The sequence below is a fragment of the Staurois parvus genome, unplaced genomic scaffold (assembly GCF_062004578.1).
Source record: "Staurois parvus isolate SC_StPar_1 unplaced genomic scaffold, SC_StPar_1.0 ptg001014l, whole genome shotgun sequence".
NCBI lineage: Eukaryota > Metazoa > Chordata > Amphibia > Anura > Ranidae > Staurois > Staurois parvus.
This window is the reverse complement of record NW_028318810.1, coordinates 1,271,429-1,291,762: the sequence shown is the minus strand read 5'-3', so window position 1 is coordinate 1,291,762 and position 20,334 is coordinate 1,271,429. Positions and strand designations below refer to the sequence as shown.

General features: G+C 42.8%; 1 protein-coding gene across 2 annotated transcripts in view; it reads right to left on the bottom strand.

Annotated features, from left to right (window-relative positions):
* Positions 1–20,334, bottom strand: part of TYK2 (tyrosine kinase 2) — a 99,802-nt gene that overhangs the window by 67,343 nt on the left and 12,125 nt on the right. Inside the window, exons 2-4 of one of the 2 annotated variants that reach the window (XM_089657631.1) lie at positions 13,306–13,590; positions 6,951–7,130; positions 4,099–4,222 (exon numbers count right to left, since the gene is read on the bottom strand). In XM_089657631.1, the coding sequence (XP_089513757.1) occupies positions 4,099–4,222; positions 6,951–7,128 (302 nt within the window). In that variant the 5' untranslated portion in view covers positions 7,129–7,130; positions 13,306–13,590. The remainder of the gene's footprint in view (positions 1–4,098; positions 4,223–6,950; positions 7,131–13,305; positions 13,591–20,334) is intronic. The other variant, XM_089657632.1, reaches the window with a different exon arrangement.

Sequence of the window (20,334 nt, the reverse complement as noted above, 5' to 3'; positions counted from 1 at the left end):
CTACCCTCTGCTCCTCCAGCTTTCAACTGGAGCACTAGGCTGGGGAGGGGATGGACACAGCTGGCTCTAGCCCTCAGATGAGCACTGAAAGGCAGAGTGAGCCAACCTTGACTCCAATCAGTGTGATGATATTGGATGTGTTGCTGACAGCTGTCCTGCCCTTAAAAAACACACACCTGTTTTGGGTTTACTGGTTTCAAGAAGCACTGTCTGATGTGAACCATGCCTCGCAGAAAAGAGCTCTCAGAAGACCTACGATCAAGAATTGGTGACTTGCATGAAGCTGGAAAGGGTTACAAAAGTATCTCCAAAAGCCTTGATGTTCATGCGTCCACAGTAAGACAGATTGTCTACAAATGGAGAAAGTTTAGCACTGTTGCTACTCTCCCTAGGCGAGGTCGTCCTGTAAAAATGACTGCAAGAGCACAGCGCAGAATGCTGCATGAGGTAAAGAAGAATCCCAGAGTGTCAGCTAAAGACCTACAGAAATCTCTGGCACATGCTAACATTTTTGTTGACACGTCTACAATAAGGAAAACATTAAACAAGAATGGAGTACATGGGAGGACACCACGGAGGAAGCCATTGCTGTCCAAAAAGAATATTGCAGCACGTTTGAAGTTTGCAAAAGAGCACCTGGATGTTCCACAGCACTACTGGCAAAATATACTGTGGACAGATGAAACCAAGATTGAGTTGTTTGGGAAGAACACACAACACTATGTGTGGAGAAAAAAAGGCACAGCACACCAACATCAAAACCTCATCCCCACTGTAAAACATGGCGGAGGGAGCATCATGGTTTGGGGCTGCTTTGCTGCCTCAGGGCCTGGACGGATTGTTGTCATTGATGGGAAAATGAATTCCAGAGTTTATCAAGACATTTTGCAGGAAAACGTACGACCATCTGTCCGCCAACTGAAGCTCCGCAGAGGATGGGTGATGCAACAGGACAATGACCCAAAGCATACAAGTACTTCAACAAAACAATGGCTGCAACAGCACAGAATACGCCTTCTGGAGTGGCCCAGTCAGAGTCCTGACCTCAACCCGATTGAAATGCTGTGGCATGACCTTAAGAGAGCGATTCACACCAGACATCCCAAGAATATTGCTACACTGAAACAGTTTTGTGAAGAGGAGTGGTCCAAAATGACTCCAGATCATTGTGCAGGTCTGATCTGCAACTACAGGAAATGTTTGGTTGAGGTTATTGCTGCCAAAGGAGTGTCAACCAGTTATTAAGTCCAAAGGTTCACTTACTTTTTCCTCCCTGCACTGTGAATGTTTACATGTTATGTGCAATTAAACCATGGCAACATCTAATGTTTGTGTAGTATTATGTTCAGCAGACTGTGTTCTTCTATTGTTGTGACTTAGATGACATTCAGAGCACATTTTATGCCCAATTCATGCAAAACTCCACGTAATCCCAAGGGGTTCACATACTTTTTCTTGCAACTGTATTTTATGGGACATTTATTTTTATTATTTATTTAATTATTTTGCATATATGATAGGATTGGGATATATTTATTTGTCACAAAGAAGAGTTTAGTTATTACGTCATTCTGACCCAATGGCTTCAAAACTTAACGACGTGTTTCTCTCCGCCAGCCCTTGCGACAAGAGATGCAGTAGTGATGTAGAGGCTTACGGATGAAATCACAGAGATCGGTGTGAGATGCAGGCATACAACACATGTACAAGTCGATCAGATGTTAAGATTCTCTTTGCAGCCGTAGCTCTGCAAAAAGTAAAGATTCCAGATTGCAAGATTGAAGATATTTTTTTTTCTTTTTTAGAAGTCACAGTTATCCTTTTACTCTTCCGTCTCCCTTTGCAAAGTGATGAGAAGAATGGGCACACATATGCAGGATGGAAAATGTATCTAGTGCATTCGAAGGCCGTAAGTGCTCATTAATGGTCTCTAGGGAAGCTATACACAGATGTCCTTTTAACCAGACATTACAGATGGTACAACAAGAACACTGAGATTAGGCAATGGAAGCCACACTTACAGAAGGGGTTATGCAGTATAATTTAACAGGAATAATAGATTATTCCCAGAGCAAGGGATATATAGTTTTAACCCCTTCCCGCCAGCTCTGGCATCCCAGTGGTCACATGATTGGGAGCTAGTCCTGCCGGCTATCAATTATTATTCCAGACCTAGAAATGTCTTTATGCTTGGAGCACATTCTCAGCACAGAAACACTGGCCATCTAGTGGGGCATATGTGCTGTGTGTGGGGGTTAAAGCCCACCCTTTTGCCAACCCACATTTGTGTTACGCTAGCAGCAACAGGTTAAAGTATATCTGAACTTAATCACTAGAATTTTGTTATAGGCTTTACAGTGTTAAAGTAATTTCAAAACACATTTTAATTTTCCTATATTTGCAGTTTTAATTAAAAAAGCATAGCTGGTGATCCTGCCATAAATGTTTATGTTTATAAGACTGTTTATAGACTGCCATTTATGGGGTGACAACTGTCTTCCAATATTGCTCCTACATTGTCACCCTGTCACATGCACCTCCAATAGTAACTCCCAGCAGCTGTGCCAGCACACATTACATTGGCATGGACCACTGCTGTCACAATCAGGAAGCCGTCCAGAGAAATGATTTGCAGGTGACACTTCAGCAAAGGCATGTAGACAGGAAGTGTGTGAAAGACACTGAAGGAGATCAGCAGCACGGAGATGGAAAAAAGGAATGAAAAACGGAGTACTTGGTGGGAAAAAATCCATGACAATTGTTTATGATACACTGTGCTTTAGTAAACTAAATGTTGTCCAGTTAGAGTTTACATCCACTTAAGTTCAGTTATGGCAACTTTTCCCTACATGTTTATATACTTACGGTTCTTGCGCCAAGAAACTGCCCTGCTGCTTACTGAACATAGGAGATCACCCCCATGGTACAGGTGCCATTCAGTGAACCAAAGAAACACAGCGCCTTATGCTTCGCTTCTGCAGAGATATGTTTTCCTTTCTTTGTTTCCCTTGTGCAGAGTTATGTTTTCCTTTCTTTGTTTCCCTTGTGCAGCTTTATGTTTTCCTTTCTTTGTTTCCCTTGTGCAGAGTTATGTTTTCCTTTCTTTGTTTCCCTTGTGCAGCTTTATGTTTTCCTTTCTTTGTTTCCCTTGTGCAGAGTTATGTTTTCCTTTCTTTGTTTCCCTTGTGCAGAGTTATGTTTTCCTTTCTTTGTTTCCCTTCTGCAGAGTTATGTTTTCCTTTCTTTGTTTCCCTTCTGCAGAGTTATGTTTTCCTTTCTTTGTTTGCCTTCTGCAGAGTTATGTTTTCCTTTCTTTGTTTGCCTTCTGCAGAGTTATGCTTCGCTCCTACGCAGCTTGCCCTTAGTGCCTACTGGACTACCCTTACCCCTGCCCATTTGGAACTCATCAAACATACATGGACTGCCACACCAGGAGCCTGTTATCCCTTTTGTATTGCCATTCAGTGCATACCTTACATTTTTTAAATGAATGCAAAGTGTTCTCTGAGTGAATGAGGTGGAGATTGTGATGTCACCACCTCATCCAATCAGAGAATTTTGCATTTATTAAGAAAAAGTAAAGTGTTCCCTGAATGACACCCATGCCAAGATCAGAGACTACTACAGTGATTTCCAGCTTCCACAGGAATCCCACATGTACTGCACATACATACTTAAATTTGTCTAGCCGAGTCCAATGTATCTCTGTTAAAACTGCCATACCTGGAATCCAGCTTTAAAGCTGAACATCATCTTTTGGTACAATTTACATAGTTCATTTGGGCCAAGCTGGCCCAAACAAACTATGTCCCTCACTAATGTGAAGCTGCTGGATGTGCTGTATAAATGGTGTTTCAGGTAGGAGCAGAGACCTTCCTGTCTCAGACCCGGAACACAATAAAGGATGAATACAGTGCTGTATGCTGTATGTAGCCTCCACTACAAACGGCCCAAACAAACTTTGTAAAGTGTACCAAAAGAAGGTGTCCAGCTTTAAGGGAGGGGTGTAATACAAAGCAATAGGGGAAATTACAGGATGCTGTAACAAACATATTAAAGTGTAAGCGGCAGATTATTAAATCAAGACGTTCTACTGACCTCATCCTAAAATGGAGAAGCAGTTTCATTTCTTTGGTAATTTTAAACTGATGATTGGGAGGATACCAGTGTTTTTCTTGGACATCATATAAAGCAAATAAAGTGTAACAGAGAGGAGTAATTCCTGCAAAACAAAAGTGACATCATAAAAATAAGAATTAAGTGATCATCTGTCATATAAAGTCACTGGTACGGGCAAAATACAAAAGGGATTAAAGGTCTTCATCCAGCTACAGACCTGCAAGTTTAACTTTTATTGTAGAGAAGATATTTGAGGGATTGGTAAAGAATTGCCTACAAGATCCTCCGGTGACAATAATGTCATAAACTACAGAGAGTGAAGATTGTTTAGGACTGACATCTATTTTTTGTTATTAAGAGGAAGGAAAACTGAAACTCAAGCAAAGGGAGGGTGTTGTAATATATTTGGATTCTGCTAAAACACTTTACACAGTTCCCCAAAGGAAATTAATGTGTAAGTGAAGGACCCTCTAGAGTGTAAGCTCCACACGCAGGACCCTCCTATTCCTTCTGTACTGAAATGTATTGTAATTGTACTGTCTCCCTTATATTGTAAAGTGCTGAGCAAACTGTTGTGGCTATATAAATCCTGTATAATAATAATAATCCTCCAAATGGATGGAAATGGATAGAAAACTGGCCTAAAGACCTCAATCTGAGAGCTGTGATCAATGACTCAAATTCTGAATAGTCGAAGGTTGTCTAAAGCTGGCCATAGACCAATCTTGTTTTTTTTTTGTTCAACCAGTGGAGTGACTGGAACAGGAACAGATTCCTCAACCAACAAGTGAGCATTGGATGGAAGAACACCTCCAGCTGGGAGATTGGATTCTGACAGCAAGACCTTCCATTGTCAGAATACACTGATCAGCAGCAGCAGCAGCAAACAGTTGGCTCTAGCTAAAGATCAAGAACATTTCCCAGCATGTATATTCCTAGTTTACAGAAGTCGATCGTTTGATTGCCTCCTGTGAAGCAGGGGTGGCCACACACTGATCAAAATTCGATCAGTATATCGCCAGCTTAAAGCTGTCAGTGCTGCACCCCAGAGGTCAGTATAGTGACCATGACATTTAACCTGTATATAACTAAATGATGTACAGGTTGTGATTAAAGCCTAAAAATCACATTTTAATATATATTGCAGCCCAGTATAATGTAGATGTGGTGGCTGCATTAGTTTTCATTGTTCAGGCTTTTCTTTCCCCTTTGGTGTTCCTGCCATTAAACTGTATCTATGGAGAACTAACAATGTCACCCTAGGCTGCTCTCCTGATCTGGACTACAAACACCTCTCCCTCTCTTCATCTCTATTACATAGGGGGAAGAGTTCTGTAAATTAAGGAAGGCTGATAATATTGTTTGAGATCAGATAAAGAGAGAGTAGCATAAATTTGTAGAAACATATAAGAGGTCCATATAATTATCCTACCGGAAAGTTGTTCACTGCAAACTCATCTCTAAAAGATAGGGGTACACTCTGTGACCGGAAGGAAAGAGGTTTAACCTCTGCATACAGAATGGGTTCTCCACTGAAAATCCATCCTTAGATGGATCGAATCTTGGCCATTCCAGCAGGGACCAGCCAAGATTCGATCTGTGGGCAGGCTGCTTGTAGTGAAGTTGATCCATCAAATCGCCTTCAGTTCAACCAGCCTTTCAGATTTTTTGCATGCGATTACTGCTGGTGGCTATAGCTGCTAGCAGTGATCACTGTGCTGTGCTGGCTGGGAAGGCTCCCCGCTGGCAGAACACAACAGCTCTGTGAGGCAGTCAGTGTCGATGAGGGAATTAAGCAATTTTCTTTCCTTCCACCATGGGTGGGTGGTAAAAAATTGTATCACATGGGCTGCTTAAGAGCTGTGCAAATGTAGAATAATCTTCCACAGGAATGAATTCTAACCAGCACAGTAGATAGTAAATAATAAAATGATGGATAGGTTTTTAAATGTACAAAATGTAAACAGTTCCTTATAATATGAAACAACAGCCCATTGTTTCCTAAGGCTGTTTCTGCCTTTCTCTGAATTCAACTGCAGTTTGGGGTTCTGCCAAATCAGGGAAGATTTTTTTTCTTTTGGAACTTTATTAACCCATTACATGACTTTATCCAGTCTGTGGTAGGAGGGACAAATTCTATGTCACACAGCTTCTCCTGGGTAGGGTTACCCTGTGGTAGGAGGAACAGACAACATGTCACATAGCTCCTCCTGGGCAGGGTTACCCTGTGGTAGGAGGGACAGATTCTGTGTTACATAGCTTCTCCTGGGTAGGGTTATCCTGTGGTAGGAGGGACAGACATGTCACATAGTTCCTGCTGGGTGGTTTCACCCTGAGGTAGGAGGGACAGATTCTGTGTCACATAGCCCCTCCTTGGTGGTGTCACCCTGTGGTAGGAGGGACAGATTCTGTGTCACATAGTTCCTGCTGGGTGGTGTCACCCTGAGGTAGGAGGGACAGATTCTGTGTCACATAGCCCCTCTTTGGTGGTGTCACCCTGTGGTAGGAGGGACAGATTCTGTGTCACATAGCTCCTCCTTGGTGGTGTCACCCTATGGATGGAAGGACAGATTCCATGTTACATAGCCCCTCCTGTCTGTGTCACCCTGTGGTAAGAGGGGCAGATTCCATGTCACAGCTCCTCCTGTCTGTGTCACCCTGTGATGGGCAGGACAAATGCCATGTCACATACAGTAGCTCCTCCTGTCTGTGTCACCCTGTGATGGGCAGGACAAATTCCATGTCACATACAGTAGCTCCTCCTGTCTGTGCTCACCCTTTGGATAGCAAAAATATTTCACCCCAAAGTATTAATCGGGTCAGCTTCTTACCAAGCCTCTGTGCGATATGTATACAGATCTCCTCCGCAGTGGTCACAGTCTGGGTAAAGCTGACATAATGCTCCTTCCCATTGCTCCAGTACAGGTAGACTCTGAGCCCAGCTCCATTGAATGTACAGCCCTCCATGTCGGAATCACTATGCTTCACTGCACACTGACACAGAGCCATCACTAGAAGTAGACACCAGGGAAGACAAAGACATTAGAAAGGAATGAAGCAAACTGGAAGACACAGCTGAAAAAATAAGTATTTAGATGTATAACTTTTAAAAGTAAAATATAAATGAGAAGTTTGGAAAAAACAAAACAAAACACAAAAACACCACCTCTTTTGGAGGACCAGGCTAGTTCTATTCTGAAAATGATCAATGCCCCTGTAAAAGGACCGAGGATAAGGATAAGAAAATCAAAATTTGGCTGGTTCAGGAGGGACTGGCTGAATCTCGATCTGTGTGTGCCAACGGCTGTCCCCTTTTGACATATATCAATCCTTATGTCAACTTCTGTCACAGGGACAAGCTGGAAAACGTCTATTGATCATTGGCTGCAGCAGCTGACCTGTGTGTTCTGACAATGGAGAGTCCCGCTGTCAGAATACAACGTCACGATGGAGGCAATTCCTCCATCCACCTCATTTATGTGGGTTGAGGAATCATTTTTTTTTTTTTTTTTTTAAACCACTGGCTGGTCAAAAAAAAAAAAAAAAAAAAAAAAAAAAAAAAAAAAAAGGATAAGCCAACTATTTGCAGCTTTTGCCCCCCACCCCTAAACTTATTGAGAATTTAACTCTTACAGTGCAAGACTGGGGCCACTGTAAGGGTGAGCTTTATTCTTTAAATTGTGAGCTACACACATGTGATTTGACTTTTAACCTTTTAGCCAAGAAGCCAAAATATACATAATTTGATTTCCACTTTAATTATGATGTAACAGAGAACGCCAGTGTGGAAACTTTGTTTCCTATCATTGCATAATATGAGGATGACTTATGAAGAGCGAGGGGTGTGTGTGTGTTGATGCCACAATCATACAGACTGCATTGTCCTTTTTCTCTAAGGAAGTTTGAAATATGAAAGCAAGTGCGTATATAATAGCTCCATGTGTGTATGTCTACGGGTACACAAACACAAGCTGATTATTGGCCAATAAGCTGAGTATACACAAACAGGTTTTTTTTTTGGTCCAACCAGTGGGTTGAACGAACAAAAACAGATCCCCGCAGCAACACAAGCAATGTCGATGTGGGGATCTCTCCCGCTGAGACCTTTTATTCTGACAAGGGGACTCCCCCCCCCCCCCCCCCGCTAGAATACACTGATCAGCACTTGCAGCCATTGGCTGCTAGTGCTAATCAAATGCTTGTTTTCCAGCATGTCAGTTCAACAGAAGCCAGTTGTTGGACTGGCTTCTGTTGAGCTGACAGCTGTATATACTGATCGGTTCCTGCTGAACTATATGATTTTCAACCCATTGTGTACTGGGCTGCAGACCCAATCTGCTGATGACCATGTAAGTACAAAGTCCAACCTCCCCACCCAATATTTTCACATGCTCCTTGCACAGTGCCCAAGGACAGCAGAGGGGCTGCAAGGCGAGACTGGTCAAATTTGCCTGCACTATGGCCAGAACTATTTAAAGCTGAACTCCAACTTTACCTCAAGTTTTGTACAGGGGTGGACTGACAACTCATGGGGCCCCCGGGCAATAGGGCATCATGGGGTCCCTGTGTCCTTGCCCAAACTCAAAAAAGCCTATGAAAAAGGTACCAGGGGCATCTCATGGGGCCCCCTACTGACCCCGGGCCCTCGAGCAGTGCCCGAGTTTCCAAATGGTCAGTCCGCCCCTGGTCTTGTAAAACCTTCTCTCCTTTACTGAAATTGCTTAGGCCACTTATACACTGACAATCCGATCATGTCTGGCGGAACTGAGAATCCGGTCCATGTATTGCTATGGACCGGCGAGTGTAAACAGACTTGTGTTCGTTTACACCCACCTTCCTCCAATCCGCTAAAAAGAAACAGAAGGGGATCCGTTCCCCTTCTGTCTAGGCGGATTGGATCAGAGGGCAGTCAGGTACCCATAGACCACCCACAGAGCAGAACGGGCTCTGTCCATGTCTGCTATGCATAAACTGAGGGGACACGGACCTGTCAGCCGCCAGTTCTGCTCAGCGAGGGATCAGCGGATAGATCCCCAGCTGAGCAAATCGGAGTCCGCCCCGTGTGAATGGAGCCTTACACTGATTTCACTGCACACTGTGAGCTTCTCACAATATTAACCCCTTCACGCCTAAGGGTAAAACAAATCTAAATGCCTAAGCACAATTCTGCAACGTTGACATGTGTTAGTAAAACAGTACAAATCATCACAACTACTTTGTACATCCAGGTGGAATTTACCTTGATTTTTTCAAGACAAATTGGGCTTTCATTTGGTGGTAAATGGTAATGGAAATCTCCTGATTTTTTTTTTCTATTATCAAAGGAAAAATGGCCCAAAATAGTATAAAAAAAATCATTTTTTTTAGCTGTGTGTTTGTTACTACCATAACCTACCAAAGAACAACCCAAAATACATTTTCCAGCTCTTGACGATCGCAGCGATTCCATATATGTGTGTATGTTATTGGTTGTTTGTACCCGTAGTACAGCCCAGAAACAATTTTGTTTTTTGTTTACCTAAAACACAATGACACTAATACCAAATTTGTTTAAAAAATCCTGACCTTTGTCCCTGACCTTGACCCAAAACACTTACCCTGGCACTGAACTAGATCAAACCTTGAGCTAGCTATTTGTTCTTTATTTTTTAATATTTATCTTTTTTTTTCTTTTTTAAACAAACATTTTTTTCAGCCTCCATGCCAGGAGTTAGAGATACAATGTATCTCTCTTCTCCATTCACAGAGACAGAAAAAAGCACAAGGGGGCCGGGTTGTACAGTGACTGATCACTGTGATAGCTAATCAGAGGCTATCACAGCGATCATGTGATCCGGAATCAGGAGTCCCGATCGTTAGAACGGGACCCGGGTCTCTCAGTGACACCGCGCTCTTTGTGCTGGGAGCGCGCTCTGGTTTACAAATATGCGGCCCCACGGAAAAAAGCCCTGTTCTGAGGCCGCATATTTGTGTGATGTCAGCGTCACGGGGTTGATGTTCAAATTACGATCCTTTACAATGGAATACAAACTAATTTTCCTGACTGAGGACTAAATTAACAGTTGGAATTGTATTTGTTCAAATAAAAACAACAACAATTTTCTATTTTAAAGTGGTTGTAAACCCTTCCATATACCCACTGAAGTGAAAGACCTCAAGTAATAACAGAGAAGAAATAAATACTCCTACATAAGTTGTACTTGTTTATCTATAGCAGTCTTTCCCCTACATCCAAAGTGCACAATGTACACAGGATCTCTCAGCTCTGAAAAGCAGGGGGTGGGGAGATGAAATTAAATCAGTGAGAACTCTGAGAGCTGATTGGAGGGAAGGGACACGCCTCCCCCTCACACAGGAACAGAGCTGAAGCTGTCAATCTACTGGAGCTCCCTCCCCTGTCACCATTTTTCTCTTGGTGTCAGGAAAACTTGTCAGAATTGATTCATGCTGATAGCAGAGGAACAAGACAGTGGACAGAAATGACACTTAGTACTCTGGATTCAGACAAGTTCACACTATAGAGGGATATGCTTTGTTCACATTTCATGTCTGAGGTTTACAACCACTTTGATCCCTCAAATTTTCTTGTTCATACGGTTGAAAAAGTAACACAGATTTGTCCCCATTACCACTAGAAAATCAAAATTAACATTTTGAAAACATTCAGTATGGCAAGCATTCATATTATTAAAGTGGTTGTAAGCCTTTACAAATACCCATTGAAGTGAAGTAACTATCCTCAGGTGATACACAGAGATGAAAGAAATCCTCCTACATAAGTTGTACCTGTTTATCTATATTCTCTTCTCTACATCTGTTTAAAGTGCAGACGTTAAACAGCTTGTCTGAACTGTCAGGAAAAAAAGGGGGCGGGGAACTGAAATTACATTCTGCAGAACTCAGTAAGAGCCGATTGGAGGGAAGGGACACACCCTCTTTACACATCACACAGGAACAGAGCTGAGGCTGTCAATCACAGACCGAGTGCTGAAAGTCCCTCCTGTCACCTTTTTTTCACTTGGTGTCAGGAAAACTTGTCAGAAGTGACTCATGTTGATAGCAGAGGAACTGGGCAGCAGACAAAAATGACACTTAGTGCTCTGGATTACACACTATAGAAGGATATCGCTTTGTTCATATTGCATGTCTGTGTTTACAACCACTTTAAGGGTACTTTATTATGCAAATATTGACACTGGGAGCGGAAGTAACAATCGGACGCTACTTTTCCATCCCCTCTATCCTGGGTTTAGTTGCTAAATGTGATAGATGGCTCCACTGTTGGGGGCGGGTTTTTCCTTCCCAAATTCACTACCTACATAACAGAGCATTGTGTTTTGGGCTCTCGGTGCACACAAAGGAAAAAAATTAAGCTGCATGACAGCACAATCCCAGCCGATGTTATCCTAGTCTGCATGAAGATTTGAGCGCTGGTTTCGTTTGCTCTGCATGAAGATTTGAGCGCTGGTTTCGTTTGCTCTGCATGAAGATTTGAGCGCTGGTTTCGTTTGCTCTGCATGAAGATTTGAGCGCTGGTTTCGTTTGCTCTGCATGAAGATTTGAGCGCTGGTTTCGTTTGCTCTGCATGATGATTTGAGCGCTGGTTTCGTTTGCTCTGCATGAAGATTTGAACACTGGTTTCGTTTGTTCATCTCCCCCACTATGCTAATGTATTCTGACAGCAAGGACTCCTCCACTATCAGAATACACTAATCAGTGTCTCAGCCATTGGCTACAGCGGCTGATCGGATGCTGATTTTCGAGCAGGACAGTTACACAGAAGCCGAATTAGCAATTAAATTCTTTCGAACTGGAAGGACTACACACAGATCAAAATTTGCCCAGTTCCTGCTGAACCGGACAATTTTCAATCCAATTTATCAGACTATTGCCTACTCTGCTCACTTTTAGGCGATCTCTGAAAACCTATCTTTTCAAGGAAGCCTATCCTGCCCTCAGCTAATAATGGAATCTTCTACTCCTCCTACCAGTCCATCCCCCACAGTTACTACCTTTTGTACCACTAGCCCCTCCCTCCTAGATTGTAAGCTCCAAGGATCAGGGCTCTCCTAACCCTCTTGTATTGAACTGTATTGTTGCTGTATTGTCTCCCGTTATATTGTAAAGCGCTGAGCAAACTGTTGGCGTTATATAAATCCTGTATAATAATAATAATAATAATAATGTGTACCCAGCATTAGTGAAGAAAGGATGACAGAATCAAGCTACCACTTTCAAAAACAATTAGGCTGCAGTAGGATTTCTTTCTGGACAGGTGCACTTTAATGCAGAAGTATGATATAAAGCACAAGCACATCAGTATGTTAAAGAAGAACTCTACTAAGCACCAGATACCAAGTCTTCTAAAGACTCATTCACATGTGTGACAGCCCTTGCTGTTCCTCTGTAAAGCAATCAGTGGTGGATCGCTTCTCCAAGGGCGATTGACAGGCGGTGAAGCATGTTTCCTGTTCACCCCTAAATATGTGTGTACCATGAAAGCTGGTCAGAAAGGTGAACTATGGTGTCCTTTTATCATGCAGCGGTAAATGACCGCTGCTCAGTTCTCCGGCATTCTCAGAGGAGAGAGTTCTATTCTGAATGCCTTTTTATGAAGCGGTGTAGATCGCTTCTCCGAATGAAGGGAGAAGCGATCTAAAACGCTTTGAACGCTGGAAAACGGCTGCCGTTACTATAATCTCGCGAGATTACAGTAAGAGGTCAAACACCATTTAATAAGCCGCGGTAAATTATCGCTGCTTCATTTGCGGTTCCCCCGATTCTCCAGGTCTGGGCTGGAGAATCTGGAGGGAGAACACAGATCGCCAGTGAAGGGCTGAGATCACTCCTTCATACACTGGCCATCCATGTGCTGAGATGATCAGAGGAGAACATGTTCACTGCCGATCATCTGTTTCCTAAACCACTAATGATCGGAGATCAGCAACGATCCTCAGGATCGCCGCTGATCTCCGTTTCATAAAAGGACACCTATGCCTTTTATAAATTGTGCAATCAGAGTTCTTCTTTAAGTGACAACAGCAGAGCAATGAGGTGTGGCGGGCCTGCAAAAGTGGGAAAGAAGGTTGGCATGAGAAAGTCAGAGACAGGGCAAGCACTCAGCAGAGACTTACAACATGCAACGCGAAAACAAGTAAACAAGGAAATGATGAGATGAGGTCATACCAGAACGGGTCAGCGGATGACAGCGATGCACAGGAAGGATCGCCTAGAAGATAACAGGATATGGGTCCCCCCTGTTATCTTTTCACGTGTTATGCTCATGCAGCGGCACCCTCAGCCCCAGCCTCGCTCTTACACTACGGAGCGGAGATCCGCCACTTTCCAGCCTTTGTTCTTCCACCTTCCAGCCCGCTGCCGCTCTCTTGGTCTTTGTCACTGGAGGCTAACCACATCCCTTTGCTGATTCTCAGAGATCTCTCGTCTTTACACAAGCGCTGACCTTCATAGCTAGAATAATTAAAAGAAAAAAAAACACAATTGTGTCTTATTATAATAGAGCCAGAGGGCAGAAGGAAGTATGTTGCAGTGTACTAGACACAACCTGTCATACAGCAAATACAAGGTGTGGCGGGTGCCAAAAAAAGTTATTAAAGCAGAACTCCAGGCATCAAAGTAATCGCCTCCCCCGGGGAGATGTACGCTCTTTATGTATCTCAAAGTAGATTCCCACACTATTTGTTGACTATGTGTTCCACTTTACACAGCATACCTAAAGAGAATTCAAAAGATATTTCTTACCTTTTAAGTTGTTTCTTTGGAGCAAATGTGTACATACAGGCAACATGCAATTAGGGGACAGATGGGTTTCAAAGTACCGTAAAGCAGCACGATACGCAACTGTTCTCCAGTGCGGTCATTCCCTGGAGCTTTTTTCTTATTGAATAATTAAAATGGGTATACAGGCAGGAATTCTAATGCAGGAGAGACACGCTCTGTCTCTTCTGCATTAACCCCCCAGTCACATGAAGCCCGACTTTGAAATCGTGCAACTTACAGTGAAGTCGCACGATTTCAAAGTCGGGGGACATGCTGATTTCAGGTGCGATTTGCAAGACATCCGACACAGAGGTCTATGCAAATCGCACGAGAAGTAGTGCATGTACTACTTTAGAACAATGTTTCTCAACCTTTTTTCAGTCAAGGCACCCTTTAAAATGATGGACAGTCCCGAGGCACCCTTTAACCCCTTGATGCCGACGTCACACAAATATGCGGCCTCACAGAACTGGGCTTTTTTCCTCGGGGCCACATATTTGCTTACTTGTCTCTGTGCTGGGAGCGTGCCGCTCGGCGCACTCCCAGCACAAAGACCACGGTGTCACTGAGATCCCCGGGACCCGTTCTAACGATCGGGACCCCGGATGCCTGATTCTGGGTCACATGATCGCTGTGATAGCCTCTGATTGGCTATCACAGTGATCAGTCACTGTACAGCCTGGCCCCCTTGCTTTTTTTCCTCTCTCTATGAATGGATAAGAGAGATACATTGTATCTCTCTAACTCCTGGCATAGAGAGAAAAAAAAAAAAAAAAGAGAAGATAAATATATAAATATTAAAAAAAATAAAAGGAAAAATACCTAGGTCAAGGTTTGATCTAGTTCAGTGCCAGGATTTGTGTTTGGGGCAAGGTCAGGGTCAAAGGTCAAGGTCGGAATTAAAAAAAAAAAAAATTGATGCCAGTTAGTGTCAATGTCAGTGTGTTTTAGGTTTTAAAAAAAAAAAAAAAAAAAAAAAACACAAAATGCGCACTATTGCTTTTGGGCTGTACTACGGGTACAAACAACAACTAACATACACATATATGGTATCACTGCGATCGTCAAGAGCTGGAGAATTTATCTTGGGTTGTTTTTTGGTAGGTTATGGTAGTAACAAGAAACACACAGCTAAATAAAAAAAAATATTTTTTTTTTTTACTATTTTGGGCCAGTTTTCCTTTGATAATAAAAAAAAAAAAAAATCAGGAGATATCCATTACCATTTACCACCAAATAAAAGCCCAATTTGTCCTGAAAAAATCAAGGTATAATCCACCTGGATGTACAAAGTAGTTGATATGATATGTACGGTTTTACTAACACGTCAACATTGCAGAATTGTGCTTAAGCATTTAGATTTGTTTTACCCTTAGGCGTGAAGGGATTCAAATTATGGAGAGTGCCGAGGCACCTTCTAAAATGGGGTGCATCAAGACTGTCCATAGTTTTAAAAGGGCACCCCATTCTAAAATGTGAAAAACTATTCTAATAGTTGTATATAACGCAGCAACATCCACACATGTAGGACACCCAACATTAGAGGTGATTTATTCTTCCAAAGCAAATACACTTTTGCACACTGGTACTGACTAGTATCCCAGTGTTTCTCTTCTCCTTCAGTTTTTATCTATCACTGATCTAATGTGACCCCAGCACATGCATGGAGAGGGGCAGGGGAGGGTCAAACTAGGATGCTGTGCAGGCAGCGGACATCCTCCTTATCAACTGATGATATCATTGGTTGTCAGGACGCTGGCGGCTAGAAGGTGGTAATGGTTCACAATGAATACCTGTGGCATTGTGTACCTAAAAGGCAGGCTTGTTTTCACCTGCTGACTTGTATACAAGCTTTGGGCAATTTTTAGACATTTTGCCAAGGCACCCCTGAAGAAACCTCAAGGCACCCTGGTTGAGAAAGACTGCTTTAGAAATCATTACAGCTCCGACCAAGTCGGAACCGCACCAATTTGACCGCTGTAATTGCGGACAATAGGGTGCGATTTGCAAATCGCATGCCAAGTCACACCCAATGCGACTGGGGTGTAAAACTACTTACCTGCCTGTCCGCCCTTGTACAGTGAGCCACGCATGAGGAGACCACGGTACAAATTCAGCAATGCTGAATCTGACTGAACACCTGAGCAAGCATTAGAGTGATGTCATCCCCACCCAGCCAATGACAGCAGCCAGCGGTTGCGACCAAGAAGCCGGCCACCCGAAGATGTCAGAGGCCGGGCAGAGAGCGCGTAGATGCTGTATCACTGGAGCGGAGGGGAGTATTGTTCCGCTTTAACATACAATGTACTGCCCAAGCCTTGATTAGGAAAACAGCATGCACATCTAGTTTACAAGTCTGCTATATATAAACTTTACCTCAATGTGGCCAGTGAAATAAATTGCTAATGCCACTAAATCGCACTAGATGCAAAATTATAACGAAGTTAAATTATGCATAAAATTATGCAAATCCATTGCTGCCACTATACAATAATCAAAATTAATATAAAAACCCCCAGTGAATTTGTGAAAAAGTGGCCCACATACTTCACAGTGCCAAACTTATCATTAAAAAAAAAAATTGAAATATCAACATGCTGTCCCAAATTTGTTATCCTATATATTCAAAATATATTCCAGTGAAAAATAAAAATAAAATTAAAATTAAAGTGACAAAAAAATCAAGTGTTCAAATCAATACAATATAGTGAGAAAAACAAATCCAGTGATATAAAATAAAGTCCAGTGATATAAAATAAAGTCCAGTGATATAAAATAAAGTCCAGTGATATAAAATAAAGTCCAGTGCTAAAAAAAAATGTCCAGTGATGAAAATCATACAGTGTTAAAAAACACACAGTGATCGCAGTGCTCCCCCCACTCGGGTGTGCACTCATCAGTGTTTTAATGTCCTCTGCCTTTGGTATATAGAATACAGAAGAGGGCTTCAACTGGTCAGTACTGGGAGTTCCCAAACTTGGCTCATTCAATAATCAAATGCCAGGGTTACACAAATATCCACTCCATTATTACTCCATGCTCCACCATATCATGAAAAGAGAGAAGAAGAAGACCGGCTCCAATGGTGTAGTACCCACGATATATCGCTTTATTGCTACAAGCATTGCACTTACAATGTGTAAAATGAAAACAAGCCCATAATGGTAGTAGTATTAAACAGCGGGGACCGATTGGCGCTCTCACCAACCCCGGAACTATCGGACAAGAAGCCGTCGCGTCACTTTCGGTTTGCTGCACCGTCATTTAAACCATACCATACCATACCTTGAGGGCAAGCTCCTGTCTGCCCTCAAGGTATGGTCTTACAGGGGCACTCTGGTGGGCACATTTAATGTTAAAGGGTCATGCTGATGGGCACATTTAATGTTAAGGTGCACTGTGATGGACACAACATAGAATGTGCCCATCAAAGTGCCCCTTAGTATAAATGTGCCCATCAGAGTGCCCCTTACTATAAATGTGCCCATCAGAGTGCCCCTTAGCATAGAATGTGCCCATCAGAGTGCCCCTTACTATAAATGTGCCCATCAAAGTGCCCCTTAGTATAAATGTGCCCATCAGAGTGCCCCTTACTATAAATGTGCCCATCAGAGTGCCCCTTAACATAAATGTGCCCATCAGAGTGCCCCTTAATATAAAATGTACCCATCAGAGTGCCCCTAAATATAAAATGTACCCATCAGAGTGCCCCTAAAAAAAAAAAATGTACCCATCAGAGTGTCCCTTAACATAAAAAGCGCTCATCAGAGTGCCCCTTAGCATAAAATGTACCCATCAGAGTGTCCCTTAACATAAAATGCGCTCATCAGAGTGCCCCTTAGCATAAAATGTACCCATCAGAGTGCCCCTTAGCATAAAATGTACCCATCAGAGTGCCCCTTAACATAAAATGTACCCATCAGAGTGCCCCTTAACATAAATGTGCCCATCAGAGTGCCCCTTAACATAAAATGTACCCATCAGAGTGCCCCTAAAAAAAAAAAAAAAAAAAAAAAAAAAATGTACCCATCAGAGTGCCCCTTAACATAAATGTGCCCATCAGAGTGTCCCTTAGCATAAAATGTGCCAAAGTGCCCCTTAATATAAATGTACCCATCAGAGTGCCCCTTAACATAGAATGTGCCCATCAGAGTGCCCCTTAACATAGAATGTGCCCATCAGAGTGCCCCTTAACATAGAATGTGCCCATCAGAGTGCCCCTTAACATAGAATGTGCCCATCAGAGTGCCCCTTACTATAAAGGAGCACTCTGATGGGCTCATTTTATGCTAAGGGGCACTCTTATGGTCACGTTATGTTATGGGGACAAAAATGGGCACATACTGTGGGAAGGCAGTCTGATTGGCACATGTGATAGAAAGGGGCGCTCTGATGGGAAAATATGATGGAAAGGGGTACTTTGAGTGTAAGGGGGCACTCCGACGGGAATACCTGATGTAAGGTGGCACTGCGATGGGGATACCTGATGTATAAGGGCACTCTAATGGTGACACCTAATGTAAGGGGGAACACTAATGGGCACACCCTATTCAGACCTCGGCAAGAAGAACATTTTAGTGACTGGACCTCCTTGAATTTTAATTCAATACCCCTGATCTAGAGGAACCCTGGTTGAGAATGGCTGCACTACCGGAAGGCTTGGAAGTGAAGAACTGCTATGTTATAAAGAAAATCTAAAATGCTAATTGTACCAAAGCAGCACCCTAAACAAAGTAAGCATTTTAAATACTCGATTTTCTTTGCACTGATTGAAATAAAAATGACTCAAACCCACTAGGGAGAGTTTACATTTGTGCATGCGGTACTACTGCACATTGCTGCAAAGCACCATAAAGCACAAAATGAACTACAGTATAATGTGCTGAGCTATAATTTGAATGGAGTTCCAACACGTTATGCCAATGCATTGTGTTTCAACACACTAAAATATAAACATGTCAACCAATTCTGCATTGTGATCCGCGGCATTAAAATAATAATTATGCAGGGAAGTTAAAACTGGGCAGCACAGTGGCTAAATGGGCAGCACAGTGGCTAAATGATTAGCACTTCCACCTGGCAGTACTAGGGTCGTTGGTTCGAATCCCAGCCACGGCACCTCCTGCCTGGAGTTTGCATGTTCTCCCTGTGCCTGCGTGGGTTTCCTTCGGGTACTCCAAAGACATGCTGGTAGGTGAATTGGCTCCTGTCTAAATTGTCCCTAGTATGTGTATGTATGAATGTGAGTTAGGGACCTTAGATTGTACGCCCCTTGAGGGTTAGGGACTGATGTGAATGTACAATATATATGTAAAGTGCTGCGTAAATTGACGGAGCTATACAAGTACCTGAAATAAAATAATTAAATAACTGTAATTGTGTGTTGGCTGCCAATTCAAAATGAAGGGGCTGCTTCCCTACAACGCATATTAGCGAGTGTGTGGAAACACAATGCATATATCGGAATACATATAATACACCTTATAAAAAAAATTTTAAAAAATGTAAAAAATGTATGATGTCATAATTGATCTTTGCCCGTGGCCTAAAATGCACACAAGAGCTACAAAGCAGTACAACAGGTTTGTAAAGAGTTTATTAAAAATGATCATATGAATCACACCCAAACATGCCTAAGGCTCCAGTACCACCTATGCAGGTGCAGTGGTGCATGCACAATTTTGCATGTCACGGTCAGGTCACGGTCAGGTCACGGTCAGGCCTCATTCACACAGGCATACCGATCCATACGCCTATGCAAAGGGCAGTCTTTGCCTGCACAGACGCCCACGTGGTCTACGTCCGAGGACATGCATCCACGCGGCTATCAAATCGGGACTAGCAGCCGTGAGAGGGACTACCTGCACGTGGATGCATGCAACACCTGCGCATTGTGTGCAGGCAATACGCTCCTTTGCATGGCAGTACAGATAGGTAGGCCCGTATGAATGCGGCCTTAGGGTTACCAAATACACTGGATGCAAACGGAGAAAAGAAAAAAAAGGGCGCACCGACCTAGTGCATTATTGTTTAAAAATATATTTATTGAAGGAACAAAGTAAGTATCATACTCACAATAGACATAAAAACTTCTTCTTGGCTCTGAGGAAGAGGTTGTGTCCTTGAAACGCGTTAGCCAGTTGGTCATCCAGGGTTCCATCGTATGGACTAAGATGCTGTTTGGATCATACATCTTGTTCAGTTTGACATGCCTGTGTTTTTATGTCTATTGTGAGTATGATACTTACTTTGTTCCTTCAATAAATATCTTTTTAAAAGATAATGCACTAGGTCGGTGCGCCCTTTTTTTGTTTCTCCGTTTGCATCTAGTGTATTTGGACCACCCCGGTCTGTAGAGGGCAGCAAGCAGCGCATATTCCAGAATATTCCAGAACATTCCTATTGGGTCTACTGAGTCCATTCCTAGCGCAGGAG